The following is a 23,154-nucleotide window of genomic DNA, read 5'->3' as shown; positions in this document are numbered from 1 at the left end:
ACAGAGAGCTGGTTCTCTTCCCTTCCATTCGTGGCACAGCTTGTCATATTTCCCTGAGCAGTGTCAAACAATATGCAGCTAAATTGAAACAGGGAAACTGGATCAAGATGTCTGTCAGCATCCTACACTGATGTGCAGTTTGGGTTTTATTCCAGACTATTTTATGATGCAGAAAATCTGCATAGATCAGTCTTCAGGCTTTAAGGATGACTGCTTTCCATGCCCTGTAGAGGATAGTTTTTGCTCTTTTATTCCTCTTAAAATATACTAATTGGACATTAGCTTAAAAATCTAAACCACCACAATGGGCGGGACTTGTGTTATTTATCATTGGAAAAATCTGTAATCAGCTGTGTGGGGTTTGTTTGGGGGTTTATGTTGTTTTTTAACAGCTGTAAGAGGTCTGGTAGAACAATGCTGCATTTCTGGATCTCCATCCTGTGTAGAAGTTTCCTCATTTGTTTCTGCTTCCTGAGGGGTTTTATTGAAATATTCCGTTTTAAACAAACAAACAAACACCCAAATCAAACCTTGTTGTTTGAAACAACAGTTAAACACGGGACACTTTCTCTTAGCACCCACTGGAATTCATTTTCACGTTTTAGTTTGCTGTGACTGGAGGAACGTGTGAACCCTGATTTTTAAGACTTGTGTTAAAAAATGATAGTTATCCCTGATTCAGGTGCCATGTGCATGTACCCACCTTCTGATAACCTTCTGAAAGTGCAGCCTGATTTTTTGTTATCAGAATAAATTCCTCCATTAGTGAAATTGTCCGAGTTGATAGATGAGTGTAAATTAAAACCTTTCACACATAACAGACACAAGAAAATTACTAAAAATGAATGGATATCTTTTTTTTTAAATTTGTAAGGTAACTGTTGTTGGTGTGGACAGTCACAGCTATTCAAGCAATAATTTAATCAGATAACTTTATTTTTCAACGTAATTTGATTTTTGTTCATTCCATAATAAGGATGGACACCTAGTAAGTATCCCACTACCTAAAACTATGCATATCTCTAATTTACTGGTAACAATATAACAAAATAACTTTCACTTTAAGTGCTACACGTGTTTAGGGGAAAAAAATCCTCTTTGCTTTGGAAATTCTTAAGCTTGTCCACACATCTGTTCCTGAATGTTCCTCTGAAAATGTGGTTCGTGGAAGGTCTGTGAAGAAAAGTCTTGATGTACTGAGCGTGTCTCTATGGAAGACTTAACACAGATATTTCTTGCATATTAATTTAGAAATAGGAATTGTGTGCTGTCATTCTGTATCCTAGCTGTGATATCAAAATAATCTTATTGGATTTTTCAAATACAGAATTTCAACTTAATAGCTGCTGTATTAGAAGTGTTGACAAATAAATGCAAATGGGCTCGTTCTTCTAGTGGGCTCATGAGTGGTGGGAACAAGGATGGGTCCCTGAGACTGCTTCAAAACCTGGAGGGGGAGACTCTTGATCCAGGTGTATCAGAATAAATCTGCTCCAAATTTACTGTCCAAGCATTATGTGGTTCAGAGCAGGGTATCACTGAGCTCTGCTCTCATCTGCTGTTAATTCCTTGCTTTCCTGCTTGTGGCCTGCACAGGTATCACAGGATTGCCAAAAGCTTCACTTCTCTGTGGAAGAAGCTTCTGTAAGAGCGCTTGGGGCACATTTACTTTGTGTCTTCTTCCCTTCTCTTCTGCTGACTCTTTCCTTGCCCCATGTCTCAAAGAAGTTGAATTTCTGATTGCAGAAAGGTCATCTTTTCTCCTCTGCTGTGATTTCACAAGCCAACTTCAGTGTCAAAAACTTTTCTTCCTTGGTCTGTGAGTTTGCTGAAGTTGATCTATCATATTATGGTTTTACCTGCCCTGAACCTTTTCTGTCCAAGGCATTCCAGCATTCCACACTCAGGGTAAAGCAGAGATGTCAGACAGAGGTTTTGATTACAAAAAGCTGCCAGCATTTTTAGCACTATGAAAGAGGTTTTACCCCAATCCCAATCTTGTTATTTAACTACTCTCTAGCCTCCTATGTCTTTAGTTGGATAAAATATTGTGGTCACCCTCTTTTCCCATTTTCAATTCTTCTTTAGTATTGTCACTGATTATCAATACAGCATGGCCCTTGAGAGGTGGGGGTATTTTCACTTTCTTTTCACAGTATTAAACACCACTTAGTTCTGTGGCAGCCTCAGACATTCTGAAGGAATAAACAGTATATAGTGCAATGATGATAGCTGGTTTTTGTACCTTAAGTAGGAAATGGAATCTCTTCCCTACTATCTCAATTAATACCATATTTCTGTGGCTTTTACTTTGCGTTGCTGGGCTCAGAAAAATAAAACCATGGCGTTGAGATGAGGCAGGGCTGCCAGGCTGGTGCTGGTGTGAGGCTGTGCTTTCAGAAATGCACTCTGTGCAGGGGATGGAGGCTGTGCTGCTCCCTCTCCCCTTGACATGGGAGCAAGCAGCACTGCTGAAGGGCATTCCAGTTCCCTTCTGTTTGTCTGCTAATGTGGGACCACTCCAGTGCTCGGTACGTGCCAGGATGATTACACAGCCTCTCCAGGCTGGAATTGGATGGCCTTCCCCGTGCTGGCCAGGGAGGAGCAGGGCAGGTTTGCAGTGGCAGCCAGAGCTGCTGTGTGAGGGGGCTGTGGGAGCTGGGCAGAGGGTGGCAGGCAGGCAGCACAGCCCCAGGAGGGGAGTGGTGATGCTGCCTCCTCTTTCACTAATTGTAAGCAGTTAAACTGGTGTAGTCCATTAAAAAAATACATGGAAAAGATCCATAGCCTTGTTCTGAGTCTCTTCAAGCTCATGTAATAGAGAATTGCTCAGAGGTTTAATGTCTTGCTAAGGATTAAGTCTCTGCAAGATGTTAGTAATGCTATTTGGAGAAGACAATGCTTGATCTTTTCCACCTAGATAAAGTTTTCAGTGGGCTGTTTCCTTTCTTCTATGCTACAGAGTGAGTGTCTAGCTCAGGAGACTTTTCCATGGTGAATGCAGTAGTGGTGAAGTGTTTGCAGTGCCACTGACAGAATTGCTGGCCAGCACAAGCTCCATGGGTGCCTCGTCGTGCTGGTGTTGCTCTCAGTCAATTTTCCAGTCTCCAGGCAGACTGGGAGCCAGCTGCAGGCAGGGCTCTGAGGGCTGGAGCTGCTCCTGAGGAGCACCAAAGCTCCCAGAGCAGCTCTGCCCTGCCCTGAGCCCTTCACCCCGGCAGGACTGAGAGCGTCCCTGGGGCTGGGCTGAGAGCATCCCTGGGGCTGGGCTGAGAGCATCCCTGGGGCTGGGCTGAGAGCATCCCTGGGGCTGGACTGAGAGCATCCCTGGGGCTGGACTGAGAGCATCCCTGGGGCTGGGCTGAGAGCATCCCTGGGGCTGGGCTGAGAGCATCCCTCGGGCTGGGCTGAGAGCATCCCTGGGGCAGGGCTCAGAGCATCCCTGGGGCAGGGCTCAGAGCATCCCTGGGGCAGGGCTCAGAGCATCCCTGGGGCTGGGCTGAGAGCATCCCTGGGGCAGGGCTCAGAGCATCCCTGGGGCAGGGCTCAGAGCATCCCTGGGGCTGGGCTGAGAGCATCCCTGGGGCTGGGCTGAGAGCATCCCTGGGGCTGGGCTGAGAGCATCCCTGGGGCTGGGCTGAGAGCATCCCTGGGGCTGGGCTGAGAGCATCCCTGGGGCTGGGCTGAGAGCATCCCTGGGGCTGGGCTGGGCTGAGCAGGGCTGGCACTGAGGCTGTGGGACCCTGGTCAGCCCTGCAGAGTCACGTCAGGACTGCACTTTGAGAAGTTCCCAGTGAGAGAGGCACATCATCCTCACAGCTGAAATCATCTTGTATTCATTCTTCTGTTTTACCATGTGTGACTGGGGGTTGCAGTTGGGTTTTAGTTGTTTGTCATCTTTTTTTTTCTACCCTTCACACACAAAAAAACTTTATTTGAAGAATTGTTTAAGGTTTGCTGGGCTAGTGTTGGCTGATATGCTGAGTGATAAACTGTGTGAGGGCTTTCATACAGCACTTTACAATAATCTGTTTTATTTATTAACAATTTCACCTGAGTAACAGAATCTTTTACTTGTAGTGGCTGAAGGTGACATCTCTGGCACCTTGAAAAGTCAGGAAACTTAAACAGGGCTTCTTATCTGAATGGTTTGTGACTTTCCTTTTTTTAGTCCAGTAACAACCAATAAAGAATTCAAATGAAATCTCACTGCCTGTGAAAGAAATGCCAGTCATGTAGTATTGCAGCTTGCAGTACCCTGGAGGCAGACAAACCCATGTTCCTGTCTTGTACTTCCTTGTGTCTTGCCTGCTTTTGAAAAGAGAAATAACCCATTGAAAATCCTGATCCAGTGCCACATGTACACTGCATTATATTTCCTTTTCTTTACTCTAGAATTATGCAACATTCCTCTTACTTTTTCCATATATTCCACACAAATTATTTTTACCTGTTGTACACGTTGGGAAACAGATGGTCCAGGTAGTAAATAACTGGCTTCCCAGGAGCTACGAAATTGAATTCTCCCAGGTAGCTCCTCCAGGAACCTTGTATTTGCAGATATATGTCAGTGAGCCTTCATGTTAATGATGCTTATATATCAGTGTTTATTTCCATCACTTGATTATCAGTTGGTTCAGCCTAAAAGTAAAACTGTTTTTAATTATTATTTTCATGGTTTTTGAGGGCCAAAGGGGTTACATTGTAAATATTTTGGGAAAAAAAAAAGTCAAACCCTGAAACCCCATTGAAGAACATTGTAGTAAGATAGAACTTTTTTTTTATTATTTTAGACAAGAAAAATATTATACTTTTGTTGATCCTGCTGTTGAACTGAAAAAAAAAATCTAGATTGGTGTGCACTGTGCATTACGGTGAGTTGTTCTAAGGCAGTAGTATAAGACAAAATAAGGAAAAAATTCAGAAATTGAAAAAATTGGTGTTGCTGGGAAAAGATGATGATAACACTGCCTCAGAAATAGAGAAATTATGTGATGCTGAAAGCCTCGTTCAGTATATTCAGTTTCATTCATAGTTCAGCTGCCAAACTTCTCACTGGTGCAACTTGACCCTACAGACTCTTCAAACAACAGAAATATTCCAAAGCATTACTCTGCTGATAGACCATTCCTGCTCCTAAAGGTCTGCAGCAGCTGGAAGGCTGATTTATTAAAAAGCTCAGTTTCCTATTAGATCTTCTTTCTGATGTAATTATTTTAGAAATTTATTTTGAGAGACTCTGGTATAAATTTTTTAGGAGGTTGGGTTTAACCAAACAGGAGTGTTTTGGACAATGTGTAATAGATTCTGAGACACTTCTGAAATCAAGGGAGTGCATTGCATTAAACCCCCTATGGCTGGCATTTCTTTGGCCCCTTGGAAACCAGATGTGTTCACTGGGTGATGCAAGATCTGAAGTGCTGCTGTAACAGCCCCAGGGATGACTTTCTGTTGTACCTGACTGCAGACTCACAATGAATTGGCAATTATGGCACAGTTACTCTTATGTCGTCGTGACAGTCTCAGGGTCCCCTGTAGACCAGCCAGTGTCATTGTAGAGACAGCCACACACTCAGAGTGCCTCAGTAAAACATCAGAAGGCTTCAAGCATCAGCACCTTGTTACAGAGAAGTCTTCCACACCTTTTCTCTGTCTCCAAGGCAGCTCCACACAGCTCTGGCTCTTTCTCTCCTTCCTTTCCTTCTGCAGTTCTGGCTCACTCCTCCCTGTCCCTGGTGTGCCCACCTAACCCTGTCTGTCCCACACACAGCATCTCACCCTGTCTGTCCCCAGTGTGCCCACCTAACCCTGTCTGTCCCACACACAGCATCTCACCCTTCCTGTCCCTGCTGTGCCCACCTAACCCTGTCTGTCCCACACACAGCATCTCACCCTGTCTGTCCCACACACAGCCTCTCACCCTGCCTGTCCCTGCTGTGCCCACCTAACCCTGCCTGTCCCACACACAGCATCTCACCCTGCCTGTCCCCAGTGTGCCCACCTAACCCTGCCTGTCCCACACACAGCCTCTCACCCTGTCTGTCCCACACACAGCATCTCACCCTGTCTGTCCCACACACAGCATCTCACCGTTCCCATCCCTGCTGTGTCCACCTAACCCTGTCTGTCCCACACACAGCATCTCACCTTCCCTGTCCCTTGCACACTCTCCTGTCCCTCCCTCCTCACACCACGCCCAGCAGACTCCAGCTGAGCCCCCTCCCAGCTAACTCACCCTTTATCACCCCCATAGCTGGGAGGGCAAGGCTGTTCCCACCCTTGGATAATTAACAGAGCTCCAATAGATCAGGGGCAGGATTGCCTTCAGCATGTCTCCATCTGTCTCCCCACAAGCCAGAGAAGCAGCAGTTTTCAGGCCATAATCCTATCAGGAAAATGTCATCAGGTTCCACTGCTGGCCTAAATATTTCTGCTCAGAAATTTCTGTCTGTTGGTCAGAATAATCTGTGCCTTCATTTTCACTTTGGTGTGATTCCCAGTGCTTCAAATTGTGTGAGATCAGGCAAGAATTCGTCTGAGTCTTCATGGGTCCAGCTCTTTCCCATTCTGCCAGGTCTAGAGGACAATATTTACCTTTCTGCACTAAAATGTTCCACAGTAATGATGACAGTAATATTGAACTTCATTGCTTAGAAATATAAATGCCTGCTTTTCTTTTTAGTTCTTCTTACCTCAGTGTCTTCTTCAAACAGTAGTGTGAATAATGCTCATGTACCTGAGCTAAAGAAGATAAATACATCCTTAAACTCTCTGAAATATGTTTTATATTTATATCAGTATTGGGAAACGAAATTAAAAGGTTGATTGCAAAAGATGAGATATGATTGTTTTTCAGTTATAAAGAAGAAAACCCCAACTTCTCTGTGACTCATTTTTACAATGGGTAAAACTTGAATTAGTGTGCCTACCTTTTCAAATATGTGTAACACACATATATATACATATATATATATATATATAGTACCACAGGTGACTGTCTGTGTAAAGCATTATTATTGAAGTGATGTGATTTGCCAATGACCAGACATTATTTCATGCAGCCCGTGCACCTCATGCAGTGCAATAATGAATATTTAAGTGATGTATTTCAACAAACATAATTAGTACACGGTGTCTCAGATAATACTGTTCTGTAGGGCAGTGAGTTTTAACCTTTTTGCAGGTGACCCTCACTTGAGAGAAGTGGTTATATGACTTTAATCCCTTGGGTTTGGCTCCTGGTGGAGGGTCCAGTTTTGCTTTGGTTCCTATGACTGTGCACCCTGGATATTGTGGGCAAGAATGGGGTATTTTTACTTTGGGTTTTCGGTTTGGGTTTGGTTTGTTTGTTTGTGTTTATTTTTTGTCAGAGCAGCATTTAATTTTCTACTGTAATATTGTGCTGGGGACATGGCTGCAGTGCACTGGCAGACACTGATAAGTGACTTACTATTTCATATCACACATTTAGTGAATTTTCAGTTTGAAATGTACAGTCTGGGATGACAGCCAGTCATTCAACCTATTCCTGCCTCAAAGAGTGTGAAAAACAGGCAGACAAAAGAAGGAACACCTGGCAAATGTCTTGGGCTTAAAACAACAAGAGAGAGAGCTCATGGTATCCATGGTTAGGAGTGAGATAACTTTCTTCTTTACAGCATGTGTTGAAAACATTTTCAGAACACTGAGCTGCCATTTAGCCACGGCCTTGGACAAAATCATGTAGAGAATTCAGCAAACAAACAGGAGAGCTGAGGCAGGGACAGCACAAAGGCCAGGGTGTGCTGCTGGGCAGGAGCCCTGGGCCCTCCCTGCCAAGCTGAGCACGGGCTGGGCTGGAGCAGCAGCTCTGGGCACGGGCACACCCTGGGCACGGGCACACCCTGGGCACGGGCACATCCCTGGGCACGGGCACATCCCTGGGCACGGGCACATCCCTGGGCACGGGCACATCCCTGGGCACAGCAGCTCTTGCTGGTCTGCCTGACTCAGAGGGATGGCAGCTGTCCTGGAGGATGAATTCAGCTTGGAGGGTGGCCCTGTGGCTCTGTGGAACACCATTACTCATTGGGATGGCAGATGATGGGGGTTCCTTGGGAAAACAGAGTGGCAGGGGGACTTGAGTGAAGGAGCAGGAGAGCTCCTGCTCTCCTGATGAGGAGAAACCAGATGAGGTTTCCAATGCTGGCTGACAAGGGCTGTCTGTGGGCTTTTTAATTATTTTCTTTTCATTCATCAGCTTCGGTTTTGGGAGGTTTTTTTGTTCAGTATTTGCTTTGTTTAAAGCATAAGGAAATAGTTGGGTCGTTGTTCATTTCAGAACAATAATACATGTTTGGGTTTTTTGTTTTAGTTCTTTTGTGAAAAGGAATGATGAGGAGGTGTAAATGTCTGTTTAGCATTTAATAATGTCACAGAGGATAATTCAGCACAACTGAAATACAATCTCCATTACTGTTTTGAGGTAGTATTGACAAAGAACTGGGATGCAGGGAAGCAATTTGCTTAGATTAGGGATTCTGCCTTTTGTGCTTTGCATTTATCTCTGAGGTGGAAGATCAGCCTGTTCTCCTCGGATCTTTGTGTTGCTTGGATTTAGTGCATGAGTTAAGTGAGTGTACCAAAGCCTGGGAAGAGCTACGAAAAACATTTGACCATGTTAAAGCAGATCTGGATTTTCTTTTGTATTTTAGTCAACATTTGAACTGTGAAGAAGCCGAGCAGTGATGTTTGGGAGGTGTGCTCAGGAGCCATCCCTGACGTTCCTGTAGCTCTGTGCCACAGGAGCTCTGTTATGATGCACAGGAGGATGTGCTCTGTGCTTGCCTGGTTTCTTTAAATGTTTCACCAGATAAAAGAATGAACCGAGCAAAATATTTCTTTTTCTTTTTTAGTATTTTGGTTCTGGTTAAACCCAAATAAGTCAATTGGATAGCTTATGATTGCTTCAAAGCTACACAGATCAGAATTTGTACTCTCAGATTACTTAATTACAACACAATTTACCCTCACTCAGCTTCTAATTTGAAACGAGTGCTGCTGATATTCTTGACTGCAGTAAGATCTCTTGAAGAATCACATGTTGATTATGTGGACACCGGGCCTTGATTTTTTGAAAATGCTCAGCACAATCAATGCCTACTAAAATTGATTGGAATTAGATATGTTGTCTGTTTGTGAATTTCAATAAGAAATTAAAAAAAATTAAAAAGCCAAAGTGTAGAGAGTATCAGTATTTCAGATTTCCAGGTCTCTGATTTTCACTATGTTTTAAAAGACTTTTCCTTAAATCCAAAATGTTGGAACTTGTATCCTGGTGAAATGACTAATTCAGCTAATGACTGAGAAAAGGGATCATTTCCTCAGTATTCTCCCCCAGACCAATACTGGCTACTGCTATATCAAAAAATAAGATCTGTTTCCTGGTGTAAAAAGCCAGATGTACTCCATCAAGACACTCGTTGTGTTTAAGCTTCCAAATCAAAGGCAATTTCCAGGGGGCCGGAGCGTGTGGTGCCGTGGGATCCCTTCGGATCCTTTATTAGGGACAAGTGATTTACTCCTCTGAACTTCAGAGCTCAGCAAATTTGCAGGTACTGCTGGTGAAATTTTAATTTAGGCAAAGATGCTCGTAAAGAAGTGCTCAGATGTTCAGATGTGAATCCAATTTTATATCCCTGGCAGGTTCAATAGTGTTCGGCTCCTGCTTTTGATTTGTTTGAGCAGGTTTATGAAGAAGCTTTTATCTCTCTCATATATACATGAGTGTGTGCACGCTCCCTAGTTAGTCCTTTATATATATAAGCTTTTATACATTTTAATAGAAACTATATAATATCTGTATGATGTTAATACTGGTATTTGTTTATTTTTCTAGATTAAATGGGACATTTGCCTTGCACCAGATTTCAGAGTTTTTGCAGCTGTGTTCAGTTACCTCTGCACAGCTCAAGTTGCCAAGTACCTTACATTCGCTGTGTGGGAACTGAATCTTGAGGCAGATTAAATAATTTGTGGTAATTTGATTTCAGCTCTTGCTTCGTTAATCTTACAGCAATGCTGCTCATTCTTATTGATGTGCTCTTGGCTCACTTTTAAGAGCAGCCTCCACAATATTGTGGTGACAAGATTCAGAGTCTTTATTTAACTGGTGCCACTGTGGCTCTCAGAGCAAAACTGGTTTGTTTACATGGGTATGACTTTTTATCCTTGAGAAGGAAAAGCTGCATCTAAAGTAAGCTGAGAAAACATGAAGCACAGGAATCTTTTGAAGTAACTATTAACACAAGGGCATATATTTGTATTTTATCACTCATAAATATTCACTTACTGAAATCCAAGCATGCTTTGTTTAAAGCCAGAACACAGACTAGGAGAGTAATTCCAGTTAAGCTTCTGTGCACGTGGATATTGTCCAAACACATTTCCTTCCTGCTGTGTCTTACTTTGCATGCTGTTGTGGAATGGCACAGGACCTAGTGTAGATTAGAGATTTGATGTGCTTGGAGGTCCAAATGGGGGTTTTAAACATCAAACTTGATTGGCTAAACAGTCTCTTTTATGCTTAGATAAGACACAGCCAAGGATAGTGAGGAGAGCTGCACATATAATGGCCTTAAAATTTAGGATGTGTTCATGAAAGGTGACTTTGTATTTAAAGCAGTTGACATTCCCACAGGGTGCACGTTGGGGCAACAGCCATTCAAAAAAGATAAAGAAACTGCTGTGTAGGTTTAAGGCAACATGTGCAGGATGCAGAATTTATTATAATGCATTTCTTAAAGTTTCCTGTCAGAGGACAAGTTGTACTTGCCTTCTGTAAGTCCCACCAAACCTGGCTCTGTCCCTCACCAGCCTGTGCCTCCCCAAGCCGTCAGAAAGGCTGAGAAAATGAACAGCCCCTCCCCAAAATGCTGCTCCCTCTCTGTGTTGGAGTCCAGCACATCCCTCTGGCCACCCTGGAGGGTTTGGAGACCGGACAGGGGCTCTGGGATCTGTACAGGGGGTCAGAGCCTCACACAGAGCCCAGGAGGACACTGCCTCTGATCCCTGCCATGGCAGTGAATGCCCACATTGTGTGAAGAATTTGAAGCCAAGAGAATTCAAAATAAGCAGTAGTTAGTTTATCACAGAGTGAAAATGTAGAATTTAGGATTTTTAGTATATGGGCTTGAAGAGGCAAGATGGAGGAATTGGGGAGTGGTCCTGTCCTCCTTGTTCTTGTTCTCATCCCCCATTTTCTGCTGAGTTGTATCACAAGGATTGGTTTAGAGTAGAAATGACATGTTAACATAGGCAGTAAGTATGGGTAAGATTCTGTAAATAAAAAGTTCATTGTGGATGGTGGTTGGGTCAGGGTACATAAACCCCGGGACCCTCTGATCTGCCCCAGTCCTGCCGCGTGTCCTGCTCTGCTGGGGACGCCCTGCAGAGCTGGGAAAGAACTGAGAGATGATGGAGAATAAACAACCTTGGAAACACGGACTGGCAGGTTCTGTTTGTCTGCTCTGGCTCTGCCGTGGGACCTTTCGGGCAAGAGAAGCTCGAAAACCCTAAAAAAAGAAAAGCTCAGGGAACAGCAGCCCTGAGGAGAATCCCAGGGAACAGCAGCCCTGAGATCCCTGTCCCCTGGCTGTGCTGCTGTTGGGAAGAGGCTCTTCCACGCTTCTCCCTGGGGCTGCAGTGTGCAGAGCAGTGCCAGGAGAGAGCTGCCCCTGGGGGGCTGCACTGAACCAGAGTCAGGCAGGAAAAGCCTTTGGGAGGCTCAGGTGTGACCTTAACCCAGCCCTGCAGGTCCCCACTCACGTCCCTGACTGCTGCTGCAGCTCAGGGTGCCATGCCAGGGAAAAATCCACCTGCTGCTCTGGGGTTTGGGTTCAGGGGGTTATTCTGTGTCTTGGATTTTTTGTTTTGTTTTGTTTATTTTGGGATTTTTATAAATATTGGCCTTAATTAACTTGCAGTAATTATTCAGTTCAGCAGCTTTTCTAGACGTCTTTGTTTCATATGACAAAGATCAGTCTTGCTGCAAATGATGTCTTGTGATGTTTTCTTTTTATTATTTGATTCATTAAGTACAGAATTTGCTTCAGTTTCTAAAAACAAATATGCATCATTAGAATTATCATTTCTCTAATATTACTGATTAATGTTCACTAGAAAACAACTTGATACAATGTCTAAAGCATGCAGTTCATAAGAATGTTTGTTTTCTTTATTCTCTTTTACTGTTTTTGTTAGACATAAATTACTGCAATGTGTGGAATTGCACATGAACTTATTTACTAGTCTGCCTTTATGTTTAGAAAAGTGACAATGTTAGAATGACACCTGCTTATCAGATTTTCTTTTCATGTGCTGTTATTTTAATCCATTTGCCTTAATGATTAGAAAAAAATATCTTTCATTATCGATGCAAACATGTCAGTACTCAAAGAATGAGAAAAGTTTATATCCTTCTTTATCACCAGAAGATATCATCTGTCATTTTTCAATGAAAAAGACTGAAAGAGTTGCATAATTTCCAGATCTTGCTGTGTGTTTGTGGCATCACTAAATAGAAAAATACAGGCCAAATCCTGATGGCATGGAATAACATGAAAGATACCATCACTGCCTTGTTGCTCTCTTTTCATATTTGGAGTTTAATCTTCTTGTGCTGGCACAAATCCTGTTCATTTGAAGCTGATTGGTAAAATACAGTGAATGAAAGAAGATTGATTTCTCTGATTAGGTTTTATAGGGGCCTAAAGACCATATTCTCAAAAGCTATTTTTAATCCATTAAGGTTCATCTGCTCAAAGTCCCTGATAGAAACGGGAGGGTGAATTTCTTCTTGGTAGATGTAGGGAATGGTCAGGCTGGGCTGCTGTCCTGGCTGCTCCACTGAGGAGACTTTCTCCAGCGAGACTCCATAAAGTATTTTAAAATTTAAATACCATCTTTGTCGGCCTGCCAGCTGTGCAGGCTGGAAGCACCGTTTGGTGTTGCTGATCTCCACCAGTCTCTGATGTGATTTGCCCACGCTTTGATGCCCGCAGTCCAAGAGTCACGGTCTCCTTTCCCAGCCAGTGGCCCCTCGAAAGCGCCAAGGAGAGCGGCGCCGCCACATTTGTGATTTGTTTTTCTCTTCTGTTCCAGGCCCTTCAAACCATCACAGCCAGTCGACGCTGAGGCCGCCTCTCCCTCCTCCTCACAACCACTCCCTGTCCCACCACCATTCCTCCGCCAACTCCCTCAACAGGAACTCGCTCACCAACCGGCGCAACCAGATCCACGCGCCCGCGCCCGCGCCCAACGACCTGGCCACCACCCCCGAGTCTGTGCAGCTCCAGGACAGCTGGGTGCTCAACAGCAACGTCCCCCTGGAGACCAGGTGGGTGCAGGAGGGACCCCGGGGTGCCACCGATGGGCCCCCAAGGCGCAGGGAAATCCCTCGGTGTGCTGGGAGATGGGCTTGGTGTCCTTTTTTTGGGGCGGTTTTCCAGCACAGCGTGGGGGGTGAGTGGCACCAGAGCACCCAGCAGCCCCAGTCTGCCTTGCACTGGGAGGTGCACAGCGAGCTACGCTGCTCACATCCCACTTTAAAGCTTTTTATTTGCTTTAAAATTTTTATTGGACCTTCCTTGCACGCACGATTCATGCGATTAGCACAGCGCATTTATATCACAACTTACTTAGAATTCATATTGACTGTGCTGCTGAAAATTACACATTTTGCCTTTCCTGAAGCAACAGACAGAGGCTCGCTTGACATTATGCATTTTGGGAGACTCTGAGAAACAATCCGAGATTCATGACTGACAGTACTATAATTTTAATTTATACCTCATCCAGCATGCAAGTTCATTTTAATCTCTTCTGTACATGTTAACAGCTTGATGCCTGTGGGGCAAACAGCAGCATATAAATGAAAAGGTGCAGCACTTAGGCCTGACAGAGAAATAAATAAATAAATGCCTGACATGCCGCTGGTCTAAATATTCTGGTTTGTTGTCATTTGGGGTATGGAATGTCAAACATATTTAACTTGCACTTTAAATAGCAGATTTGGCAGAGCTGATCTCTCAGAATTTAAAATTAGCCATTGTGGTTCTGAATAAAGTGCTTGGAATAGCAGGGTGGTGTTGCTTGCCCAGAGAGCGATAAACACAGCGAGCAGGTGGAGGAGCTGGGCTGCTGCGAGCACGGGCTCTGCCAGGCTTTCAGCTGCTTGCTTGCCACAGCTTCTGGGATGTTCTGTTTGCTTTGCAGCCTCCCAGGACTTTAGTGCAGCTCTGCTGGATCTTTGTGGCCACGTTTGGGGAAGTTAGAGCCCCCTGCAGCCTCTCCCAGCCCCTCCAATGTTTGGTTAAAGATTGCTGGGCTGGTTTGGAGCTCTGGGCCAGAGCTGACAGCACCGAGGCTGCTGCTGCTCCCTGGTTAATCAGCAGTGGGTTACAGCTCCGTGGGGAGAAAATGAGCCTGGAAAGGGCAGGGAGTCTGTGCTGGGCTGGGAGGGGCACAGGGGCTGCCCTCACTTTGTCCTTCCCTGCTGGAATGGGAATGTGGCTGCTGTGAAGAAGTGGAAAGCAAATGCAGGTTATCCAAAGCTGGCATGGCCAAAAAAGGAAAGGGATTCTTGCTTACTGAAGGTTTGGAGCTAACTTTGGCCAAAAAAAAAAGTTCAGTTCTGAACTGCTGTTTCTGTGAGAACCTCTTCTATTTTATAGAACTTAATTTGGACATCCTGAGTTTGTTCCTTACTGCTAAGAATCACCAGATAATAATGTTGGTCCTGTTCAGCCCAGACTGGTTCTTGCTGTGTGGTTCATTGCCCAGGATTAGTACCTACTTTTAATTCTGGTGTAGAGTGGCCACCTGCTATGCCTGATCTGCCTCTTCCCTTATGAAATTGTTCTTGGGTGCAGTAATACCTGAAATTTGTCATTTCTGAAGGCTCAAGATTGTCTCAATTTACCAATCACTTTACCTGGAGGGAATTCCTTGAGATATTCACAAAAGGAGGTTTTGCCATCATACTGGCATCCCTGAGCCACAGCAGTGGGCATTTGTCTGGCTGGGTTTTTTACTGTCTGATTTTGTACCTATCCCCAGCCAGAGGTGACTCTGAATGCCATTACTGACTTTGGTTCTTCTCTTTTTTTCTTATCCTGCAGCCTCTGGGGGTGGATATGTACAAGTTGATGACAAAGGTTACTTGGTGAATACTGTTATTTTTGGAGGTTGCAGGGTGCCCGACAGTTAATTGGAGCTTTTTGGAAGACAGGTTGGTCACAGGCAAGCATTAAACTATTAGAAAATGTCCTGGCAGAATTTCTGTGTTCCAAGACTATTCCAGAGCTGCTTCAGGATCGATTTTAGTTCTCTTCTGAAATTACACACCTGACAGAGCTTGATGACAAGTTTCATCACAAGAATATTAACTCAGAAGATGACTGAAATTGATGCTTGTGAAATCATTGAGACTTTCAGAATTAGCCTGTAATTCTTTCACTTTAAAACTGGAGTTTCATCTACATTCATACCAATAGCCACAAGAAAAAAAAAAAGGGCTTATTTTTACTTCAGCCTTTACTTTAAAGCTTTAGCTTGTGGCAAAACATTGACCCCTCTCATGCTGCCTCTTCACAGTGCACTACTCTAATTTTTTATCTTGTTATCTGTTTATTAATCTCAGTAGAGGAGTGCTCAGGAGGCAAAGGCAGCACTGGCAGCATCTGCTTTATCAAGAGAGGGTTTCATAACTCTTAGTTTTCATCTTTCAGTTACCTTCAGTAGATTCTGCTCTCAACTGAAAATGATGTGCAAGTGGTCATGTTACTGATTATGAAACAAAAAGTGGCACCTGAGCTGTCTGAAGGGAATGCTTTGTGTCAGCACTACAAAATTCAGATCACAATTTAGATTCCAGATGTCTCTTTATCTAACAGTACCAAGTGCTGAAATCATTGAATAATACAACACACGTCTGCATGTTGCCTTTTTTTTTTTTTTCCTGGTAAGAATATTTTAACCTTCCCTTTGTTCCTCTGCTGTCTTAGGCAGTTTGGGCTAAATTCAGACTGTTTGGAGACATTGTTTTTTCCAAATACATCCTTTCTCTGTCTCTTGTTTCAATATTGATTGGGGGTTGTTAATCACTTTTGGTTTATTTACTTTGTGATGTAAAGGAAGCTTTTGCTGCTTGCCCATGCTTTCATTTGGCCTTTTCAGGCAACTTAGCCCAAGTCTTTGTGTACCCTTCGTGGTGCTGTGTTTGTTACATCATTATGTTTAGCTGTACTGCAGCAGCTCGCTGCTTCCAGTGGAGTTACAGGTTTGCAACAGGTCTCTGCAGAGTTCTTAATTGTACTTATTTATAGTCATAGAATGGCTGGGGCTGGAAAGAGCTTAAGCATCTTTACTGGACACCTCCCAGTAGATCAGGTTGCTCAAATCCCTGGCTAACCTGGCCTGGAACACTTCCAGTGAGGTGTGCTTGATTTTAGTGTGCTTGTTCCTGCCTCAGGTAAACCAGTGGGCTGTGCCTTCCCTGCTCTGCTGCTGCTCTGTGGCTGCACCAGGCTCCCAGGCCAGCTACAGAATCTTTGAAATAAGGGTCTCTAATGGAAGGGTTGAAATATCTCTAAGTAAGGACACAGTGATGCATGGCTGTAGCATTTTTATGGTGCTATTTCTACGGTTCATTTCTGCAGTATTTAGCTGCTTTACCTTTAGGCTCGGAGCTGCTGTTTAATGCTCTTTAACTTTTATTGTCCTCTTGCAGTCCCTTTCAAAGCATCTCCTCCTCCTCCTAACAAAGTGCCGTCTCCAGTTGAGAGGTGCTCTTTTATTGCTGCTTTAATCACGGCTTTCCGAGGGGGTGTGTGATGAAATTCCTGCCTTTGAACGTCCCAGGGTGGGCCTCTCTCCTTCCTGAGAGGCAGAGGCAGCGCTGGGCTTTGAGCTGGGAGTGCTTTGAGGGCACAGGAAGGAAGGAAAGGCTTTGCAGGGGAGGCTCCCGTGGCTCCACACTGCAGGAACCCTCTGGGATGAGAGCCCCACACGGGCACTGGGATGAGTGAGGGAGGAGAACAGAGGAGCTGCCACGGATGGATGTTTCACTGACATTGCCTGATTTACTAATGCCTCTTTCAGTGCTTTATATTGATGTAAAATTAATTGTTACCATTATAACTAATAATACTTAATTCGGGAGGAAAAAAGGCTAAAATTAAATAGAAATTACTCTTATTCTTCAGTTCTCATAATTAGTCTTCGTAATTTGAAATATTTTCAGTCCAAATCTTTCAGTTGCAAGGATAATTTTGTATCTATGTCTGTAATTTCTTTGTGCTTGCTCATGAGGATGTGATGCTAGGCTTTGAGGAAGACTGTACCATCCTAATGTTTCTTCTGTTTCAGGAGAAAGGATGATGATCACCCTTCTGGTGATTATGAAAAAGGTTTCTTTAGATCTTGTGGGCTGTAGTATAACACCAGTGGTCCAAATCTGAGGTCATTTGTGCAAAGTTCAGTTTTAAAGTGAGAAATCTGAAAATTTAGCCTGAAAAGAATTCCTGTGAACCTTAAAAGAACTCTTCAAAATATTTGCCTTTTCCTGGGGTTCAAGCTGCATTTGTTACTGTGCCAGTCTGATCCCAGCACAGTCACTCTGGGTGAGCCTGAGGACAGCAGTGGGAGCTGAAAGGATGGAGCAGCACCTTGAGCTGTGTCCCAGTGTGCATCATTCAATGCTTCCCCTCAAAATCGTGGGGTATCACAGCTGGGAAACACCTGCACACAGTGCACTGAGCCTCTGCACAGGCCAAGGCATTGAGGCAAAAAAGCCAAGAGTAGGGCACATGAGGAGATTTAACAGTGGGGGAAAACAATATTATTTTTTTTTAAGAAAAAAATTAAATATCTGAAATGTTGTTAATACTGCGTTCATATTTTTTACCACGTCTGGGTGCCAAGATCAGCTGCAGAACTTCTGAACTGAATGCATAAACTTGAAGTTTCTGAACGTGTTGAAGTTCCAAGCTACAGCTGCTCTCTGCAATTGTCTGCCTATTTTCAATGATGTCTCAATATTTTGATATCTCTGTACATGATGCAAAACGTTCTGGAACAGAACAGTGAAACAAAATTTCCTTTCCTTTTGTTAATGCAATTTCCTAGGATATATTGGGCATAACAAACAACTACTTGGAACAGTGAAATGAGTCCTCACTCTAATTTTGCTTTGTCTTTTGTGCCTTTCTCTTACCAGTTACTTGCAGCCGCAGGTACACGTGCTAGAGCAAATGTTATTCCTCTGAGACTGAAGGCTGGGGCAAGAACTGAGTCCCTCATTCTCTTGTTCCATCCTGCATGCAAAGGTTGCAGAAATGTTGTGGGGACTTTCTAAGTAATTGGCATCTGCATAGATAGATTCTGGACCTGTCTAAAAATCCAAAGCATTTTAAAGAGTCCAGGAAGGCACAGTCAAAATCATCCCCAAGGACTTTAAACACATTTGGGCCATGTACTTGGAGGAATTCCAAAAGCACTGTAGAAAGGTCATTTTTAGCAGGCTGCTGGAGTATCATTTTCATAACAAATATAGGCACGACCAGGAGAGAGAAAAGGGTGAAGGGAAACACTACAAAAGCAGGATACATAATGGTGATTCAGAAAATCGATCTAGATGTACTCCCACTCACGTACACATGAGCTCAAAGAAGTTTTTACTGATTGCAGATAATTGCATGTTTTCATGATCTTGTTCATTTGCATTTTTAACTTCTGGGTTGTGCAGAGTGAACAGGCAGTGTGAGTGACTGCACAGGAAGAGACAGGCACGTTTAGGGTCTTTATAAAAAAGTCTAGAATTGTGTGATTTTGGTTCCTCTTTATTTAAGTTTACATGCCAACTGATAAATTTCTCCGAGTTCTGAGCTTTATTATTCTGTTCTATGACTTACAGACTTGAAATAGCACTGTTAGTACTTCTTTTTTTTCTTTTTAAGTGAGTAGTTGAATTAAGAGATAGTGCAGAGCTTACATGTATGCCTTTTAAAATAGAAGTGTTTTGAAATTATGTTCATTAATTGATGTAGAAAGTTAAAACTGCATGGACCCATTGAAATGCAAAACACTGTTATCATAATCCCACCACTGGAATAACAAAGGGAGGCATTATTGCACTTCATCACTTGGCACTAGGCAACAGCTACTCAGAAACCTATGGCAAAAAAAGACACAAGGTTTTCTGCTTTGGAAGAGAAAGTTCCTGTAGTTGAGTTGATTCAGAGCTGCCCAAATGTTCCTGGATCTGCTGATTGATCCTGCTACACTTTCATGTAAGTGCACGTGCAAAGCCCCTGATTGTGTCTGTAGCTTATTTAGATTATTTAGATGTTGTAGCTGTGCCTGCTGCTCTTCACCAGGCATTAACCAGCAGTTTGACTGCTCTGTTCCTGGGGAACAAACACTAGTGCAAGAAGGAGATTGGTAAATTCAAAGAGCAGAGCTGGCTATTGACTGGCTAACTCCACAAAAGCGAACCAGGATTCAAGCAGGCAGTGAGTGAGGGGCTCACAGCTCTTGCAGGGTACCTGGACTCTTGTTGACCACAGAGCCACCGGTCAGGAAGGTGCTGGGTGGCCCCTGGAGCTCCCTGGAGCTACTGAGCTGCCATGTGCATGTTCCCTTCTAGATTTTAGAAATCACCTCTCCAAGCTGGTGTTCTCCATCTCAAACTCTCGAGCTGCTCCTGACCCCAGTTCAGCAGCCCTTCCCTGTCTGTATCTCCACCTTGCCCCTCTCCAGCCGCTCTCCCAGCTCTGCAGTGTCACAGCTCTGCAGTGTCACAGCTCTGCAGTGTCACAGCTCTGCAGTGTCACAGCTCTGCAGTGTCACAGCTCTGCAGTGTCACAGCTCTGCAGTGTCACAGCTCAGCAGTGGCAGCCGGGGATGGGGCAGCGCTATGGGGACAAGCCAGAGCAGGTGACAGCCCCAGAGAAGGCTCAGGGGTCAGCTCACAGTGGCATTAGGCAGGGAGAGGGTTACAGAGTGTACCCAGGAGGGTCTCAGTGCTGCAGATGAAGAGCAGAGGTCCTGTGGAGAGGTGCCCAGCACAGAGCCGTCGCTGCCGCTCCCACACAGTGCAGGTGTTTTGCCTTTGTGGCTTTGTGAGCGGTGCCTGCTTGGTTTAGTTCAATAATGTGACAGATCAAGGTGCCCAGAGGTTGGCACCTGCCTTTCCGTGCAGCTCCCTGCCCTGCTGTCAGGCACTGTTCAATTACTGAGCTCCACACGCCCAGCTGTGGCTCTGTCAGGGGGTGGCGGTGGCGGTGACAAGGCAGCCTGGTGCTGGCAGCAGCTCTGTGACACTGCTTTACACAGCAGCTTTCAGAGCTCTCTGCCTGGGGATGAGAAGACACAGCCTGCCAGGAATCCTCAGCCTTCCAGGAGCTGAGGGGCTGGAGCTGGAGCTGCCCTGGGTGCTGGGGGATCAGGAGGTCGCAGTGGGTACAGGCGTGGCTGTGGTACCCACTGTCCATCCTGAGTGCTCCCATGCCCAACAGAGTGACCTCAGTCCCTGCACCAGTGTCTGCAGCAGCCTGGAAATCACTGGAACAGTGTCCTGAGCACTGTCCTCTGTTTCCACAAGAGTTTGGGTGTGAGGGTGCACAACAGGTGTGTGAAATGGCCAGTGGGTTTATGTACATGTGTGTTTGAAATAGCTTCCCTCTGAAAAATCTGTCTTAAAATCTGAGTTTAGGCTTTGTATTTAACACAATTGAGACAATTTCTTGTAGCTATACAATTTAAACACAAATAGCCAACACTTGTTAAGCTTTATTGCTGCCTTAGAGTTCTAGGCACTCCAAAGAGTAGAAACTTCTGTGCAGTTTTACCACATCAGAGAGCCCCAGCTGTGGAAATGTGGCTGACAGTCCCATGTTTGCTGCAAGAACCTGAGAGAACATGCAATTAAATCTCATTTGGGGGAGACTGAGACCCAGGTAACTCTGAGGTACCACTCAGAGTTCATTTTTTCATAACAGGCATATGAACAGCTCACGGTTTTCTCCAGACTTGGTTTCTTTTTGTTTGGAAGTTAGAAATCTCCCATAAAACTTCACTGTCTGAATTTGGCAGCCACTTTGAGGCTTCCACTGACATGAAATGACTCATGGCTACTTTTTTGGAAGACTTTGATAGCTGCAGAAGGGTTTTTTTTTATCACAGTGAAAGCCAGCATATTATGCTCTATATTCCATTGTTTTCTGCTAAGAATAAATGTCCAATAAAATTATAGACAGATGTGATTTTTACCACAGCTTGAAGATATTTTTAAGTCCTGGAACAACTACATTGAGCTGTTACTATTCTCTTGGCATGTAGCTTTTCTCTTTATTAATTACTGTTTAAAACCCTATAAAATATAAAAAAGACAATTTAAGCATTACAGTTCTCTATATGCCTTTTCCTTTTTTTTCATGCAGAATAAGTTTAGGACAGTATGAGGAGGGAAAGAGGCAATTTATGTTAGAAAATGTCTTTTTCTTCCTTCCTATTACAGTTTTTGATCGCCAAACCATTTTTTTTTCCTCCACTCATTCTTGCAGTGTGCTGTCATGACAATCTGTCCAGAAAGGAGGGGGGAAAAGCTGATTGTTCTCTCAAAGAATATGGGAGTTAATTCTGCCTCTGTCAGACCACTGCTCCCTGAACACCAGAGCTCCTTTTGACCTGTGGGAAAGCACATGCTAGGGAGAGCTCTGAATTAATGAAGAAAGAAAATGTAGCTTTTCCCATTTGCCATCAGTGCACAGAGCAGTGGTCAAACGTCCCCTCGCCAGCCCAGCTTGCACAGATGTCACCTCTGGGGCGGTGCCAGCGCTGGGGTGTGACCCCACACAGCAGCAGTGCAGAACACAGAGGGGAGAACCCCAAATCCTGCAGGCACAGCCTGGGAGAGGGGCAGGAGAGCACAGAGAGCTGTGGGTTAACTCCTGTTCTCTGGGCAGCACCCCAGCTCCTTCCACAGCTTCCCAAGGACGCTGAAATTACACGATCATCACAGGCTGGCAACCAGATTTGGTGAATTTTTCAGGATGGAATTGTCTTATTGATCCACCAAAAATAGGGAGATTGGGCTGAGACTTAGCAAATTTATTCCCATTTTTTTCAAAATAGAAAATTAGTCCCAGTCTAATTCAAATTGCTAATGCTTAATTGTAAGGTAGAAAATCTGGTTTTCTTAATCATGTTTGATAGGTGAGCAGGTAAGACAGAGAATACAATTTTTTAATTCTTATATGGAGTGTATTTGAAATTAAGTGAACTGGTACAAATCAGATCATTTATTTTCATAAGCAGGCATTGTACAATGCTCCCAGCCTTACCACTGTGAGGCTGTAATTAATGTTGATAAATGCTCATGTTCTCCCTGTGCAGCTTCAGCCCACAGACAATTGGTTGTACCAGAGCATGTCAAATCTCACATAAAAATATGGCTATAGATCATTGGGTTTAGGGATAGAGTTGAGACAAGTCAATTTATTTCCATTAGTAGCTGAATCTAGATTTAAAACTCAGGGGGTCCAAGTGTTTTGTCCATTGTGTTCCCAGCCTTCCTGGTGTGCTTTGCTGTGATTTAAGGTCCCTCTGCTAATCTGGCCCCCAGCTTTGGAATGCAGTGTCAGTTTTCCAAAGGGTCTGGGGGGGATATTGAACTCATCTTTAGTTAAATGTCTTTTTTAACTTTTGAAGGCAGAACTTGTGTACTTTGAGGTGATGTAATGTCTTCTGATAGCTGCCACTTTGTCAGGGGTCCTCATACTGAGACAATGAACTTTGAGCTGTTGAAATGCATGGGTAGGACAAATGTGACAAAATTCAGGGTTTATCCAATGACAATCTTTCCTTTTGGCTTTGAGAATGACATCTTCTCACATATCCTTTTCAGCTGGCTTTTTTGCTTCCACCAAGTTCTGATTAGTTTTAACAATATCACAGAGATCCTGTTTGCATGGATAAGTGTTTTGGTTTTCTTTATATACTTTGTGTATCTCAAAGTGGATCACAGTGGAGCTACTTTTTTGTTCTACTTTTTTTTGTCTTCTCACATGCAACAGGATATGATTGACATGTTCTATTAAAGCATATCTAGATATT

General features: G+C 44.0%; 1 protein-coding gene across 1 annotated transcript in view; it reads left to right on the top strand.

Moving 5' to 3' along the window:
* Positions 1-23,154, top strand: part of TENM2 (teneurin transmembrane protein 2) — a 295,035-nt gene that overhangs the window by 104,685 nt on the left and 167,196 nt on the right. The window contains exon 3 of the mRNA XM_063413915.1: positions 13,141-13,375. Within this exon, the coding sequence (XP_063269985.1) occupies positions 13,141-13,375 (235 nt within the window). The remainder of the gene's footprint in view (positions 1-13,140; positions 13,376-23,154) is intronic.

This window comes from Prinia subflava, chromosome 16 (genome assembly GCF_021018805.1).
Source record: "Prinia subflava isolate CZ2003 ecotype Zambia chromosome 16, Cam_Psub_1.2, whole genome shotgun sequence".
NCBI lineage: Eukaryota > Metazoa > Chordata > Aves > Passeriformes > Cisticolidae > Prinia > Prinia subflava.
Note: the sequence above shows the minus strand (reverse complement) of the source record. Positions and strands in the feature narration are given on the sequence as shown.